Source organism: Alligator sinensis, unplaced genomic scaffold, assembly GCF_000455745.1.
Source record: "Alligator sinensis unplaced genomic scaffold, ASM45574v1 scaffold100_1, whole genome shotgun sequence".
NCBI lineage: Eukaryota > Metazoa > Chordata > Crocodylia > Alligatoridae > Alligator > Alligator sinensis.
Genome location: NW_005842193.1, coordinates 1,683,267 through 1,699,456, shown reverse-complemented (window position 1 = coordinate 1,699,456; position 16,190 = coordinate 1,683,267). Strand labels below are relative to the sequence as shown.

At 43.1% G+C, this 16,190-nt stretch overlaps 1 protein-coding gene across 5 annotated transcripts in view; it reads right to left on the bottom strand.

Annotated features, from left to right (window-relative positions):
- ATXN7L1 (ataxin 7 like 1) overlaps positions 1–16,157 on the bottom strand; it is a 195,278-nt gene extending 179,121 nt beyond the window's left edge. For 2 of the 5 annotated variants that reach the window (XM_006026445.3, XM_006026449.3), the window contains exon 1: positions 16,013–16,157. In XM_006026445.3, the coding sequence (XP_006026507.1) occupies positions 16,013–16,031 (19 nt within the window). In that variant the 5' untranslated portion in view covers positions 16,032–16,157. Of the gene's footprint in view, positions 1–8,861; positions 8,931–16,012 lie in introns of those variants that run through there. The other 3 variants (XM_025207392.1, XM_006026444.3, XM_025207391.1) reach the window with 3 other exon arrangements.
- Positions 16,158–16,190: the final 33 nt, after the last annotated feature.

Genomic DNA, 16,190 nt, shown 5'->3' with positions numbered 1-16,190 from the left:
GGGAAAGAGAAAGAAAAAAGAGGAGAGAGAGAGAGAGAGAGAGAAAGGAGAGCAGAGAGAGAACCAGGCACATATACATGCACAGAGAACCACACACACACATACACAGAGCCACATGTGCACAAACAGAACAGACACATGCACACGCACATCCAGAACCAGACGTGTGCGCACACAGACACACAGAACCAGAGGCAGACAAACATAGAGAACCAGATGCATGGGTGCACAGAGCCAGGCTGGGCCACTGGACAAAGTCTGACCCAACAATGCCATGGGCCTGCCGAAGCCCCTGTGCTTCCCTCGAGAGCCAGCCCCTTGGCTGCAGCGTGGCCCTGAGCCTGCCCATTAGCCCAACCACCTACCCACTCCACACAGCTAAACCCACAAAGGTGTGGTGCTCCTGGCAAGGGGCAGCCCCAGCCTCATCCCAGTAGGGGGGCTGGGCCAGTGCTGGGCTTGGAGCGGGTGGGAATCAGGCCGGCTCAACTGCAAGCAGCCGGGGCTCTGTAGTTGGCAGCAGCTACCCAGAGCTAGGGCTGGCTGCAGCCAGGAGTCTAACAAACAGCTGCACGTGTGCTTCGGAGCAGACGGTGGGAGCGGGGCCTGAGGCAGCACAACCCTGGCCTCTCCTCTGCTGCCGGCACAGAGCTCATGGCTGGGCTCCGGAGCCTGGAGCAGCTGCTTGTAGCCAGCCTGGGCTCTGGACTGCTGCAGCAGGCAGGCTGCAAACAGCTGCGTCAGGCTCTGGCATCAGCTTTGTACCAGCACATGCACGTGTACCTTGGAGTGGGCGGTGGGAGGGGTCTAAGGCAGCGCACCCCCGGTCTCTCCCCTGCTCCCGGCACAGAGGGGATGGTGGGGCTCCAGAGCCCGCTGCAGCTGTTTGTAGCCAGCCTGGGTTCTGGGCAGCTGCAGCAACCAGTGGGCAGGCTGCCGGTACAGAGCTGATGCTAGAGCCTGGCACAGCTGTTTGCAGCCTGCTTGCTGCACCCAGCTCTGGCTCTGGGTAGCTGCTGCCAACCATGGAGTCTGGCCTCTTGCAGCAGTGCTTGCAGCTTTCCAGACAGCTGCTGGGAGCAGCTTGGGCTATGTGGTTGGCAGCAGCTACCCAGAGCCGGGGCTGGTGGTGGCATGCCAAGCAAAAAGGCCTTGCGTGCCACGCTTGGCACACATGCCAGGGGTTGCTGACCCCTAATCCAAAAGCTGCTAAAAATTACCATGTAACAAGGCCCACAGGCTTCATGTAGTAAGAATGGCAATGAAAGAGTAAGGGAGATGCACAATAAGGAAGAAGGCCATAAAAAAAGTGAAAGAATGAGAGAGGATTATTGTGGCACAGACATCTTGTTAGCTCCTCTTGACTTTTTAGTTAATATTAAAATTAGGTCATGACTCAGGAAAGTAGGAAGGGTGGAGTCTAACGGAAGTCTAATGAAATAAGAAAATTTGAAGGGGTATTTGGGACAAAATAATCAAGGAGGTTGAAATTTGTCTTTATGATTTAAGATATTTATTTTTCCACCTATATTTTTCAGCTCAATTACAATTAATTGATCAGCTGCTAATGAGTTTATCTTCCAGGTTCTCACACGTTAAACATGGTATTGTTAACCCTTCGAGGAATTTTTTGCCTCCCTTAAATGCATCTGTTGCATAATCTTTCCCCCCTGTATTTAAAACATCTTCCATGTGACCCCTTCATCTTGGACCAGTGTTCTTTCTATACACCAAACAACATTCTACACATACCTCCTTCAAACTCCTCCTTAAAATAGTTCTCCATAAAGTCTTTCAATACTGGCTACTGTTAGATGCCACCTCTGACTCAAACCTGCACAATAATTACTGCTTATATCTGTTTCTGAACTATACTGCAAGATCCCTTGGAACAATATACAAATAAATAGAAAACAATGAATACATTTCTATTGGTCTTTAAAGAGTTTATTTATACAAAAAACCTAACTTTACAGCAAAATTTGACCTGCTAGGATCCCTCTGAAGATTGATATTAGCACTATTTTGTCAAAATTGTTTTGTCAAAACTGGAATCAGAAGCCAAGAATTATAGTGGGTGTTTGTAAGGAAGGAAACAAAATTGTATCCCCAATCAGGAAGTAAACAGGAAGTCTATCTTTCTGATGAACGACTAACATCTGTGCAATTTTTTTCTTTCTTTTTTTTTTAAAGTCACTACCTCTGTTAGAAACTAAATGTGTAGAAAACTCAGTAACAAATGTATACTGCCTGAGTTTTCGAATTAACTTTGAAGAAAGTTCATCTTGAGCACAGAACCCCAAACACACTTTCACAGAATCACAGATTAGGGTTGGAAGGGACCCCAGGAGGCCATATAGGCCAACCCCCCTGCTCAAAGCAGGACCATCCCCAACTAGATCATTCCAACCAGGGCTTTGTCCAGCTGGACCTTAAAAACCTTTAAGGATGGAGATTCCACCACCTCTCCAGATAACCTGTTCCAGTGCTTCACCGCTCTCCTAGTGAGAAAGTTTTTCTTAATATCCAACCTAAACCTTCTTTGCTGCAACTTGAGACCACTGTTCTTTGCTCTGTCATCTGCAACCACTGAAAACAGTCCAGCATCATCCTATTTGTAACTATCCCTCAGGCAGTTAAAGGCTGCTATCAAATCCCCCCTCTTCTCCAGTCTAAATAAGCCCAGTTCCCTCAGCCTCTCCTCATAAGTCAGGTCCCCCAGCCCCATCACCATTTTTGTTGCCCTCTCCAACTTGTCCATATTCTTTCCATAGTGGGGGCCCCAAAGCTGGACACAGTACTCCAGATTTGGCCTCACCGGTGCAGAATACAGCGGAATAATCACTTCCCTCTATCTGCTGGCAATGCTCCTATTATGCAGCCCAGTATGCTGTTAGCCATCTTGACAACAAGGGCACACTGCTGACTTGTATGCAGTAGGGTTGTGCGAAATTTCGGCAGCTGTTTCATTTCTGAGGTGTTTCAGCCCATTTTGGCACCCAAAACACTGAATCCAAAATGAAACAGAAGGCTCCGAAATGAAACAAAACCATCCAAAAAGTTTCGGAACTGTTTCAGAGGTGAGATTGCAGGGACACAGAAACTGAGGCGGGGAGGGGGAAGATGGGTGGAAGGAGTGCTCTGATATTGACATCTGTAGCTGGCCAGTGTCTGCGATCTGTCCCTGAGGTCCCTTCCAATCCCAGTGCTCTGGGGGAGGGATGCCAGCCTGCTGTCATCTCGCATGCAGATCCGGGAGCCTGGGAGGAGTCCGGCACAGCCCTGCGGCCCTCCTTTTAAAGTGCTGAGAGGCTGGGGCTCAACTTTTCAGTCCCTCTGCCCTGCTTCCTTTCTCAAGCACTTGAGAATATCACCATCACCTTGCCTCTCACTCAAACCTGTAACATTTGTCAGCTATAGCTGGGACCTCATTTTACATCCTCAGATTCAGGCTATGTCTAAATCTTGACAATTGTTTGGGCAATCTCGAAGACCCAAACTTTCTTATGCATCCTCATGGCAACCACAGTGGATAAAAATCAATGATTTAACCCCCCCCCCCAAACAAAACTTTTTTTTTTCTATTAAACCAGATTTTTATTTAATTATATTTTAAATTTTTTTTTTGTTAAGATGCTTTAAAAAAATAAACATATAAAAATAATTTTAAGATACATTAAAGCTCAAATATACCATCATGGAATAGGGATTATAACTTCTAATTATATACTATTTGAGACAATATATTCATATAACTTTTTTAGAAGTTTTATAAATAGATCACAACATGCCATAGACAAGGGGCCCAATCTTATGAGGTTCCCAGAGGCTCCTCTATAGATTAAAGAAAACCACTCTACCCAATGGGACTCAGTGCTCAGTCTAGACCAGGGGTGGGCAATTATTTCGGGCAGAGGGCTGCTTACTGAGTTTTGGCAAGCCATCAAGGGCCGCATGACAGAGCCAGGGGCAGATAAATATTAATTTTCTAAATTTTTTTAGGGGCCCCGCAGGCTGGATAGAATGGCCTGGTGGGCTGCATTTTGCCCACCCCTGGTTTAGACAATCCCATTAAACATCTCTGTGATGCTTCGTTTCAGTTCTCAAAGTATGGATTTGTGTCTCCAGAGATTGTAGGCAGACAAGGTTCTTTGGGTAGATGTGATATCTTTTATAAGATCAACTAAATAGTTGGAAAAAATGTTCTTTACAAGCTTTTGGGCCCAAACACCCTTCTTCAGGCATAGGGAGAGTCTGCCGTCTCCAGAGATAACATCCTTGTCAACAGCAGGATATGGAGATGACAGATAACAGAACTGATTACCCACCAATCAGCCCTATTGTCTCTGCAAATTTGTGTATACACACTCAAGCCCTTACCTTTCTCTAAAAGTTCAAAGGTTCAAGAAGTTAAATCAATAAAAGATATCAAACAACAAGAATTCAAAAACAGTGATTAAATCAAGGTTTCTTGACCAGTGATTTAAATTGATTTGATTTAAATCAAATCCACCCTGTTAGCAACATTCTTTGCTCTAGGCTTCAGAAATGCAACCTTATTCTGCTCATGTTTCTAAGAAAAATCATTCTCCTTCTCCATCACTTTGATCTGTCCACTCTACTAGCATCTCTCTCCAGTGATGCACACATACCTTTCTCCTGCATCAAGCAATCTTCATTTACAAGTCTTTACTGGCCTCATCCCAGTCCTATCTGCTATCAAGATGTCAACTCCCATTTCCAAGTGACCCATGAGGCAAGCCTCCAGCCTTCACTTATTAAATTTTCAAACAAGCACCTTATGCTTTTTCCAAAGCTGCCCTTTACACTCAGAAGAAACTCTGTATAAACAGCCACAAAAGCTGTGCCATGGTTGCCCTTCACAACACTCCTTAGGAACTCTCCAATCTACAATGCCTATAAAATAAACCTGATCACAACTAGGAGACTCATGAGCTGTGCCCACTGTGCCAGCATCTACCACACCATCCATCCTTCAGGCAAATTCCAGAGACACAGTGAGGTCTCAAAAAGTGGGGACAAATTTCCCTCCTCTGAAACAGAATCTCTTTCAGGCCAGGAAGTTCAAGAAGCAAATCTGAAAAGGATTTTAAACACATTGGAGGATGCAAGTGCAATTCAGAAGGATCTCAACACATTGGAAAGTTGGGCTACAGCTAATAGGATAAAATTCAATGCAGACAAATGAAGGTGCTACACCTTGGGGAGGAATAAATCAAGAACACAAATATAAAACGGGGGGAACTTGGCTGGCTGGCATCTCTATGGAAAAGGACTTGGGAGGCTTGGTAGACCACAGATTCAATACGAGTCTGCACACATCCACACAACCACACAAAAAAGGAAATACTGTTTTGGGCTGCATCAATAGAAGCACTAGGTGCAAGACATAGGAGATGATAATGACTCTGTACTTGGCACTGGTCAGGCATCATCTGGAATACTGCTTGCAGTTCTGGGCTCCCTATTTTAAAAAGGACATGGAGAAGTTAGAGAGGGTCCAGAGGTGGGCAACAAAGCTGATGAAGGGCTTGGAAGGCAGGTCATATGAGGAGAGGCTGAAAGAGCTAGGCTTGTGGAAAAGGCGCTTAAGAGGGGAAATGATAGCAAATACTTGAAACACTGCCATAAAAAAAAGGAAAACACTTTTTCTCTCTTGCTGCAAAGGAGGACGCAGACTAATGGCTTGAAGTTGCAAAGTAAGTTTAGATTGGATATCCAGAAAAAACTTCTGCGAGAAGAATACTGAGGCAGTGGAATAGACTGGCTACAGAACTTGCAGACTCTCCATTACTGGAGGTGTTCAAGAAGAGGTTGGACAGCCACTGGTCAGGGATGATCTAGGCATAGCTATGCCTATTTTCTACCATGGGTATTTTCCATGATTTTGGGCTTTGCTGGTTTCTCCTGCCACCTTTTTTCTGCTATAGGTGTCAAGGGTATTTTTAAGCCTCCCCAGAGGCATTGGGGGTTGGCTACATCCAAGGCTGGGGACTTCAACTGGGGTCTGTCGATTCTCCTGCTAGGAGCAAAGCCAGAGGTTCCAGGGTAGATGGTCTTGCCCCTCTGCTCAGGGCCAGACTGATTGCCATATTCGGGGTCTGATTGGTATGGACTGTGGGGGTTTTTGCCTTCCTCTGTAGCAAGGGGTATGGCCTGGACCTCTTGAGAGTATACTAACAACATTTTATAGAAGTAGGACATTGGCTGCTATGATTTGTTTGGAATGGTGTGGATAGGGATGATCCCGCCTCAGGCAGGGGGTTGGACTAGATGACCTCTGAAGGTCCCTGCCAGCCCTACTTCTCTATGACTCTATAGTGAAATTAGTCCTCTCGTCTGTTACAGTTTCATTAGGAAGACCTTTACAGGCAAAGATCTTCAGTAAGTCTGTGGCTATCGCACCGATTCTAGGAAGGAGGTCAAAGTCCATCACTTGGATGTACAAATGCCCAGTACAATTATTTTCAATGAGCCCCATTACACATAACATGATCCCATCAAAAGGGATTTCTGCCAAAGACAAGGGGACCAGAGGTTTGTGGGATGAACTTAGACCAATTAGTTGGCAGTCAAGGCATGACTCAGGAACTGTGGATATTTTATTGATTCTCGGCCAGAAAAGGGCATGGTAAAGATTGCCACAATGCCTTCTCCCTCCTAAGGCACCTTGCTATTGGCACGTCCTGAGCTAACCTCAAATAGATCCCTCCCAAGTTGCTCAGCACTAGCAAGTGTATATCCATTCTATCTGGCCCATGGGGCCCCTAAAAAAATTTAGAAAATTAATATTTATCTGCCCCTGGCTGCCTGTCATGCGGCCCTTGATGGCTTGCCAAAACTCAGTAAACGGTCCTCTGCCCGAAATAATTGCCCGCCCCTGGTATTGACTGAGCACCGAGTCCCATTGGGTACAGTGGTTTTCTTTATAGAGAAGCCTCTCTGTTCCTACCTATCCTTGGACAACCTAGTATGGATGTGGGGAGATGCTTGTCTCAGCTTGGTCTAACCACATTTAATCTGCATGCATTAAGCTTTCTTCCTGCACTAGGGAAGGCATTCTTGTGGTGCTGTTCCAGTTCAAGACTCAAACAGTGCAGCAGCTTCTCTAAATATACTGAGTTCTGCTCCTGTCCCACTACGCTGGAGAACTCAGTGGGGAATTTGAATGCGATTCAATGGTGGACACCCCTTCCACAGGATCTGCCCTCAGTTAATACTGGTACTAGTTATTGTGAACCTTCCATCTTCCTCAACAGCCAACCACCATTCTTCTCCTATTTTGCAAGGCTTGGGCTATGCCATGACAAATGACATTTGTCATCAACAAATGGGAAAATAATCCTCTGGGTCCACTTCCTGGGACACCCTTTCCCTTTCTGACTCTGCCAGTGTTTGCAGCTACTCTTGAAGCCCCAGCAAGCCATGACTGAATATGATAGTCTTTTTGTCATGCTGCCCGCGGTCAGATTTGTCTAGCCACCTGACATCAGCTGGAATGACATGCAAGGGTAATAAACCTTGTCCCTAGGTAGACAGACAAGTGGCTTTATCCCCATCAGGCACTGCTACTTGGCTGTCACAGATATTTGCTCACAACCTGAATACACCGAGGAAGGGACTCTTCAAGGACCACTGCAGTAACCACCCAGAAGAGGAGAAAGTACTACAACTGCTACCACATTCTCTTCTACATCCAAAGTTACACTCCATTTCCAGGCAGTTTTTCTTCTGAACATGGACCAGCCACCCATATTGAAAACTACATCTTCCATATCAATATGATTTGGACCCCAAAGCTGTTCAGATTCACAAGGCCACAGAATTCAAATCTTCATGGACATGAAATCAAGAAAGGCTGTAGGGGGCTCCCAGCTTCTCTTTGTGGAGGGACAACTCTGAGGTCTGCTCTTCCTCTTCCCGAGTTAGCAGGTGGTAACTGAGGCAATTTCTCTCAGACGTCTTGTAACGGCTCCCTTTTTTTTGGATAACTAGGCAATTCTCAGTCAGGTGGATTGTGCTGTCAAAAGGAATCTGCCAGATTCCTCTAGACCCATTATAGGGGTATGAGAAAGAAGGCCTGTAAGGAACTGTTCCAGTTCTACCACTTTAGCTACTTCCTGCAAGTCAGATTTCAACTCTTAACCAAGGTCATTTAGCCCTTTGGGAAGGAAACAGAATTGCAGTGTTTGCAGATATGTCTCCTGCCTGAAACATCAATCAGTTGTTCATTTATCACCAAACAGCTCAAGATGGTGATGTTCACCAAAGGTTAGTTCATGACAGCCTGCCTATCCAACGCTCCACAGGCTAATTCTCAACAGACATGAAAGGTAAAATGCCCAAGAATTGGGATTCAGACAAACAGACTGCCACCCATTCAAGTGTCTCTATTAAAGCATTTAGGTCACTGACAAGTGCTATTTTGGCCAGCTCCAGATAACAAATGCCAGGTGTCACCATCATCCCTTCTCCTGGCACTGGTGGGCTCATACTGGCTGTCAGGGATGGTACCAATCTGGTTCACTGTTCTTTTTGCAGTCATCACTTCCAGTACGCAGTGTTGCTGGGCCTGGCCACAATGTGGGCCTGTTGCTGATGTCGAGTTGCAGCTTGCATTTCACTTTATTTCTGTGGACCTACAAGCTGTAACGCCAATGTCTGCAACTGTTTTTGCTCTCACGTAGCCACCTGTTACTTCAAGGCATTGGTTTGTTGTTGAGCTAAAAACTGAAGAATAGTTTACATGCGGTTGACTCCTTTCACACTTGAGGTCAGGGACACTCACTAGTGACTGAATGGGAGCGAGCATATCCTAGGTACAGTGCTAAATCACTTACCTTGAAGAAACAGCAATAAAAAGAAATCCCATAGTGGTACTAATTGATTGGTGTCTTCATGCTCCCTGCTCATGGTTCTGTTCCCCCTTTCTGTCATTCTCTAGGGTTGGTTTTGAGTCCTCAGCATCACTCTAAACCATAAAAAAGGGAAAGATTCTGGTTTCTGTTAACCTCAGAGTCTTTCCTAGTGTGCAGCCTTCCAGGCTTCTGTTTGACCCTCAGGCTATCCAGTCTTCCACCTGACTCCCTTCAGCTTGCCCTTAGGTCATCTCTTTTAAGTCAGCAGGCAATTGAGCTAGTTGGCCTTCAGCCTAGCTGTCTTTAGTTTGCACCTCTGACTACCTGGTCTTTAGCCTGACTGGCTTCAAGCTGAATGACTGACTGCCTGTCTCTCTAATCTGCAGCCATAGTATGGTTTGTACCACAAGTGGTCACTGGCCAGATACGAGTTAACTCTGTTTCCCTCACGGACACTGAATGAGGTTTATATATTTGACTACAGTCTCTAGAAGAACAAGATTTTGGTTTCAATCACCATCTGTAGGAGTCCCAGAACTGTTGTGCCCAGGACAAACATTTCAGGTCTGAAACACTAGCAAAAGAGATCCTTAGCCAGCTGAAGACAACCCACCTGTCTTGAGATCAGGGTGCTTGTCAGAGATTCAGATGCATTAAAATATACCTTAGGATAGTTCACTTCAGCTTCCATTTTGGTCAGAATTCCTTTAATTTAAGAGAACGTCAAGATCCCAGTCACCTTGTTTAACCACTGCAGCCATCTGTTCCATCCACTCCAGTATAACTGTTCTTGGATGTGTTTTTGTTGATGCACTGTCACCTATTCACCAGATATAATTGCTGTGATACTAATTTTACTCAACTTGCAAGTGATCTCAAATTCCCTGCCATCTCTAAACCCACATGAAAACAGGTGGAATGACTGAATAATAATAAAAAATACACAAAGTCCAACAAGAATCATTGAGCAGAAGACATACTTCATCAAACAAAAAGTGACAGAAGTAAAATAAGGAGTGCCACAAAACAGGGATCAAGCCCACCTTCAGAGCTGGGAGAGGCAGTCTTGCCTTTCCCTAAACATTGTCCTTTTCCTGTTTCTTCAGCAGCCATTCTTTTAACTCTTCTCCTGAACATGTGCACAAATCTGAAGGAAAACGGAATTCAGAGAGCTAACCCCTTGTATACTGAGGACTAACCTGTGCCCTTCAATCACAATAACGTTGCTTCTCTATAAATGGATCAACTGAAGCTCAGAGGTTAAGAGATAAACAAGTTCAGATGTAAACCAGTGGCAGAACTGTGTCGAGAACCGCACAGTGCTTTCAGGGTTTTGCACCTATCATCTAGGCAATGCTCTGGCAAAACACCGTTTCTTTCCCCAACACACACAATAATGAAAACAAAATAGAACAGCAATACTACTACAAATACAATGGTAAAAGCAAAGGATTCTAAACCCTAGTGAACTGCTGTCAAACATCACAAGGAAACGGACAGATATGCTGTGCTTAAAGAGCACGCTATTTAGGACTTTAATACTGAGAATAAAATGGTGAAGAAAATGACTGAATAATAGCCCAGTAGTTGAGAACAGACATTTCAGATTCTGTTGAACAAGAGACCATGAGGACTCAAGGAGCCCTAGTCTGCAACAGCTCCATTGACTTTCAACATAACCTCAGATAAGCACTACAACGAGAGAGGATAGAATACACACTTAAATTATCAAAAGCAAGGAGCAAAAGAGCTGGTTTTCCCTTCCCTATATCTGTCTTAGCTTATAGTTGTGATGCAAAGCAGCTAGCTTTGTCAGTCAATCAGTCAGACAGCATTGCGATTATTACCCATTCTTGGAGACTATGACTCGATGCTCTCAGTTCCATGAGTCTGTCTCTTCCCCCTCGTCCCTTAAGAGGTCCTTAGAACACTTCCTGAAGCAACTGCCTTACCTTTTCACTCCCTCGCTCCCAATTCCTATTTTAGAATAAAGAATAAAAGGAGTACTGCAGGAGATAGACTTGTCAAAAGAGGCTTGTCAATGGACAGAAAACCACAGAAATTCAAGAACTCTATCCTGAAGAGCATCAGGTAAGAAAACAGAGTAAAAACCAGAGTCTATCTTCAAAAACAAAGAAATATTACAGACAGTTACCTGATGCCACCTAGACTCCTTAAACTTGTACCAAGGTTATGATTCTTACATGGGATCAGGACAGTATTGGAGCTCTAAATTGCTATCTATCTCATTCCTTCACATGCCTTACACAAGCTCTCAGTGGAGTAACTTACTAAAAAAGTATGGATGTTCATCTTGTCCAAAAAGACCTCTGGTAAGTTAAAAATAAATAAATGTATATTTTTTAAATTGCTAGAAACACTGTACTTGACTCTCTCTCAAATGGCAAATCTCAAAGACAACCCAGGTAAAACAAAGAAGTTGTTTTAGCTTAAAGGCAAATTCTTTTCAAGTGTAAAGTGTAAAATACAATTTTTGAAAAGGGTCTTTCCTTCGAGCAACAGTTTCAGGTCATGAATTCAAAAGCTCCAAAAGCCTGTTTTGAATTTTTGAATGCTTATAATCTGACAGTGTCATCATAGAAATGCCACCCACTCTTCCATCCAGATGCATGAAATAAAGCAGGAAATGCTAGGATCAAGACTTAGCAGGTATGCACCCTACTGTCCACACCCCAAAAAGGAGCCTCTGTGTTGCATGGTATGTCAGAGCAGAATCCTTGAAAACACTTCAAAAACTCAAGTGATCAGGTATTTAACAGTAGCATAAGAGTGATATTGCATCCGTAATGGAAGTTTTGTATTCAAAAGTTTGTCTAACGTTATCCCAACTACATAGTTGGTCCAAACCCCGCCCTGCCTCCCAACCCCCCCCAAAGAAATTCAGGCATATATCATCATAATATGGACAATTCAGCCCCATGATCAGTTTCACCAGCAAGAGAAATATTCATAATGGGACCAGAAATAATCAAAACTAGATAACACAGATTATTCTTAGTCCCACATATCCCTAATATCATACTGAGAAAAAGCAGTTTCTCTTGACACCTTCTATAACATTGCATTGTACAGCACCTACCACAACTGACTTGCCAAATGTGTGGGCACTAATAATAATATACACACATTTGTGGGCATTATTATATTTGATATTGCCATCAAATAAAACTGGTGGCTGTCAGATAGTGTCTTCTCCCCATGTAATTTTTATATATATTTTGTCCCTTCCCCTCATGTATTTTTTCCCCTTTTTGCCCCTTCACAGACAGCTATATTCTGCATTCCCCTTCCCCCTGAAAATGTTTTTTGCCATCTCCCTACCTTTTCCTTTCCTTCTCTTCCTAGAGCAATAAAATCTCATCCTATCCATTTCCAACAGAATCATTGGCTTATTTTCCTGCACGTAACAAATGCTGAAAGTAAAACTGATGCGTCTTCTACAATTTTTATTCTGCTGGTCCTGTAGCTCTTCACTGAAGATGGCTTTAAGATGCAAGAAGGCAGAGGGGAAAAATTCTGAATATTTGTAATCATGCAGCCCATTTAATCTTTCCCTTGGATAACCCTTCCCTGCCTTTCCAGGAGCCAGTTTGCAAGTGAAGCCACATAATCAGATCCCAAAGACTGAGCATGTGGTGTATCAATCCAGGTAACCCCAAATTTTAACGTAACAATACAATTTGGTTTGCTATAATGAAAAACATACGCATAATATGCTAAAATAATGTACCCCATTGAGTCAGAAAGCAGTAGGGAAAATATAACACAAGACAAAATGCAAATATCCCAGGCTTCAAGCTGGAATATTAGAACCTGTTGAAGTAAGGATGTACATGTTGATTATGGCATCAACATTAATCATTGACCACTGCAGTTCTGAACGGAGGACCACAGAACATAGCTTCTGTACGCAGAGCACCACTTATAGATCTGAGCATGATGGATCAAAGTCATCCCCGATGTAATGCTGTTGAAGTCAACACAGAATGTCTTTTAGCCCATGTAGCCAATACTTACCTAAAAATAACTCAGTACATAAACATGCACATTGTTTGCCAATCTGTATATTTTTCAGTTTTAAGAAGATTTCTGTGCATAAAAAAAACACGTTCCTATTTTATACAATGTGTACTTGTATAAGAAAAATAATAAAAAATAAAGATATTTGGTGTGTTTGCACAATGTATCTGAAATCAATTATGGGTTATGGTGGATAAGGTTATCCTTCAGCATCAACTTCATACTCATGTAATTATAGCTTACTATGTCATAATGAATAATTTATGCAATGAATTTAGTATATTGTACACAAACTACCCACCAGCAAATCTTCATTTTCTCAAATTTGCTATTCAATCTCTTACTATGTGTACAAATCCCAAACAGTCCTCCATCTCTTTGACAGTCACTATTTTAGTTATGATTTGTCAGAAGTGTCACATGATCCTGCTTCTGCTTCCTGATCACATGAGCAAATATGTTCTTTTGGTAAAATCTCCATGCATCCACATTTTTATTTTCCATGAACACTGGTATTTGCATTTGAAATCCTCTGTCTACAAATGTACATGCTAGTAACCTCACAAATGGTCAGAAAGAATAAACATAGCAGGGACATCAGAAGACATGGATGTCAACAGTAACAGGTCAAAGAAAAATGAGTTGGGATTTGAACTGAAGACCTTTAGATTCACAACTCTTGGTTGTAGCCAAACAGCACTTTCATACCACAGAAGACAAGTATATCTGACATCATATTACGTTCCCAAGTACCATTACAAACATGCATGCAGTACATTCTACATATCTGACTCTTGTTAACAGAAGTACAAAGAATCCTGAAGAACAAGAGCAGCACAAGCCAATTCAAGATTTACAAAAGTAATAAAGTTATAGTGATGGGTGGGGCATTAAAATTCTATTATCTTAATGAATAAGGCACAAGTATTTCAACACATGCTAATGTATTCAAGGTTGAAAATCCTTTCAAAAGATGCCCAAATCAAGTTCCTATCTGGAAGCAGTGAGAGATTTCTAAAGTGTTCTATTTTTAAATGTAACTGGGGTTGATTAGAGACAATAACGGCATTTTACTGTACTACTGTGTAAATGCTATTAATATGTTATACCTTTCAGCTACTATTTCGGTAACAAAGTTTAAGACTTCCACTTCATACCTGGAAATATGTTTTACTGGATGGTATATATGTAAAAACAAAACAAAAAAAACAAACCTACCCTAGTCATCCATAAGACACAACTGCAGATGATGAAAAAGAAAAGATTACAGCTCACAACTATATAGAATTATTCTAAAGAACTAAGCTATTTGCATGTTGCACTGAACAGAGGATGCTTATGACTAGAAGTCAAGTTCTTGAACCATGGATTTGCCATTTGAGCTCTTCCAAGACGGGATATAATCTCAACAGAGTAAACTTTTTATAGAAGATAAGGTCAAAGAGCAAAAGTCTTCTTTATAAAATCAAGAAAGAGTACATGTCAAAGTTTTTTGAGCTATGAGCCCCTTGAATTTTTGCCCAACTTTACAAACCTCTATTTAGGTACCATCAACTATGTTTGGCCAAGGAGTTTATTTTAAAATTACGTTAATAAAAAATGTCACTGAAGTATTCCACACATTCTTGATAGTCTTTTCGTTTAATGACTACCAGATTTTTTTTCCATTCAAAAACGATCTTGAAAAGAAACATTTTCTTTACCTTTAAGTCGCCCGCATGTATTGACATTAGCATGAATACAGTGACATTGACAACATGGTAAAAGTCTAGTTCACATAATTCCATGATATATATTCTAAAAAACTGTTATTGTAATACTTGAGTATCCAGTATAAAAAATGGGATCTCTCTCAACTTACGTATGTTATCGTAAAAGTTTTACAACTACGGGCTTGTCCTTTATGAACCAATTTCACAAAAATATTTTGGTGGCAGTTACGCTAAAACTTTGTAAAACCTCATTCAAACCAACACAAACCAGCACAGCTTCCTCAATTCGCAGCCACATACAAACATTTCCAAAATGCTGGTTCATGAATTTCATTACACAAGCTTCATCTTAGTAAATAACGTCACAAACAAATCTGTCTTTTTCAGTCCTTACTATCCACCATATAAGGTGCTTTGCTTACAAACTTATGGTCTCCTGTTAAATATAGCATATTTGCACATGTGAGTAGGCTGGGATTTATCTGTGTTCATACTCATGAAACCAGAAAACGTAATATTTTAAACGACAGCCTTACACCTAAATTTTCTTCACACGATCAATGTGGCCTGTTTTTCAGTACGAAGGATCACTCAAATTAGCTGCCATCAGGAATTGGCCACACAACTCCGCGTAATCACGCTCACCACACGACTGCCTGAAACCGAGCACAACTCGGTCAAAACGTGAGCCGATTTAAATATTACCACACGCCCATTCTGCAGCAAGCAAGGCCTGCTCCTTACTGGCGTCTTTCCAGCGGTGGCTGCTAATGAGGTGAAGGTGTAAAATGTGCAGTGCTACACGCGTGTGCCTCTTCCACACTGAAACGAAGGAAGGGTTGTGCCAAAAAAACTAAAAATAAAAAATAAAAATAAAAGTGGACAAAACCTAGAAAGAAATCCAACATGGCCACTGCTGTACACAGGGCGACTTTCACCTCAAATCGCCTCGTGCCCCGTTCACACCCCGTACGTGCCCTCGTCACGTTTCTACTTCAGAAGCTGGTGCGGAGCGATGGCATCCTGTTCATTCTTTTTTTTTTGCAAAAATATGTTTTTCTATAGATATAAATAAATGTATATGTATACCGCCAACACTGGCAAGTGGCCCCCGCAGTTCACTGGGCAGCTCAAAGCACACCGAAAACCCACTACACAGTTCGTACCGTGTGCGCACCCACCCCCACTGCCCTCCACGGAGGGCCTGCCCCTGAAAAAGTCCATGCCAGACCCCGGTCCAGCACGAGCTCTGCCATTTCTTCCCTGGTGTCCTCTTCTGACCTGGTGCGCGGGAGGCGTCCAGCCCAACAACCCCCGGCTGAGGCTGAGCTGCCGGGGGAGGACTAGCCAGGTGGGGCGAGGCAGGGGCGCTGCACTTACCTTCTTTATTAAGCCTCATCACCTCGCGGCTTTTCCCACCCTCTTTTCCAGGCTCCTCTACGTCGACACCTGCAGAGGGGAAGCCAAGTGGAGAGTCAAGAGAGGAGGAGACGCGTCTGGGGAGCCCCGCCACAGATCCAGCACCAGCACCAGCCCGAGCAGGGCCCCCGCACCCGTC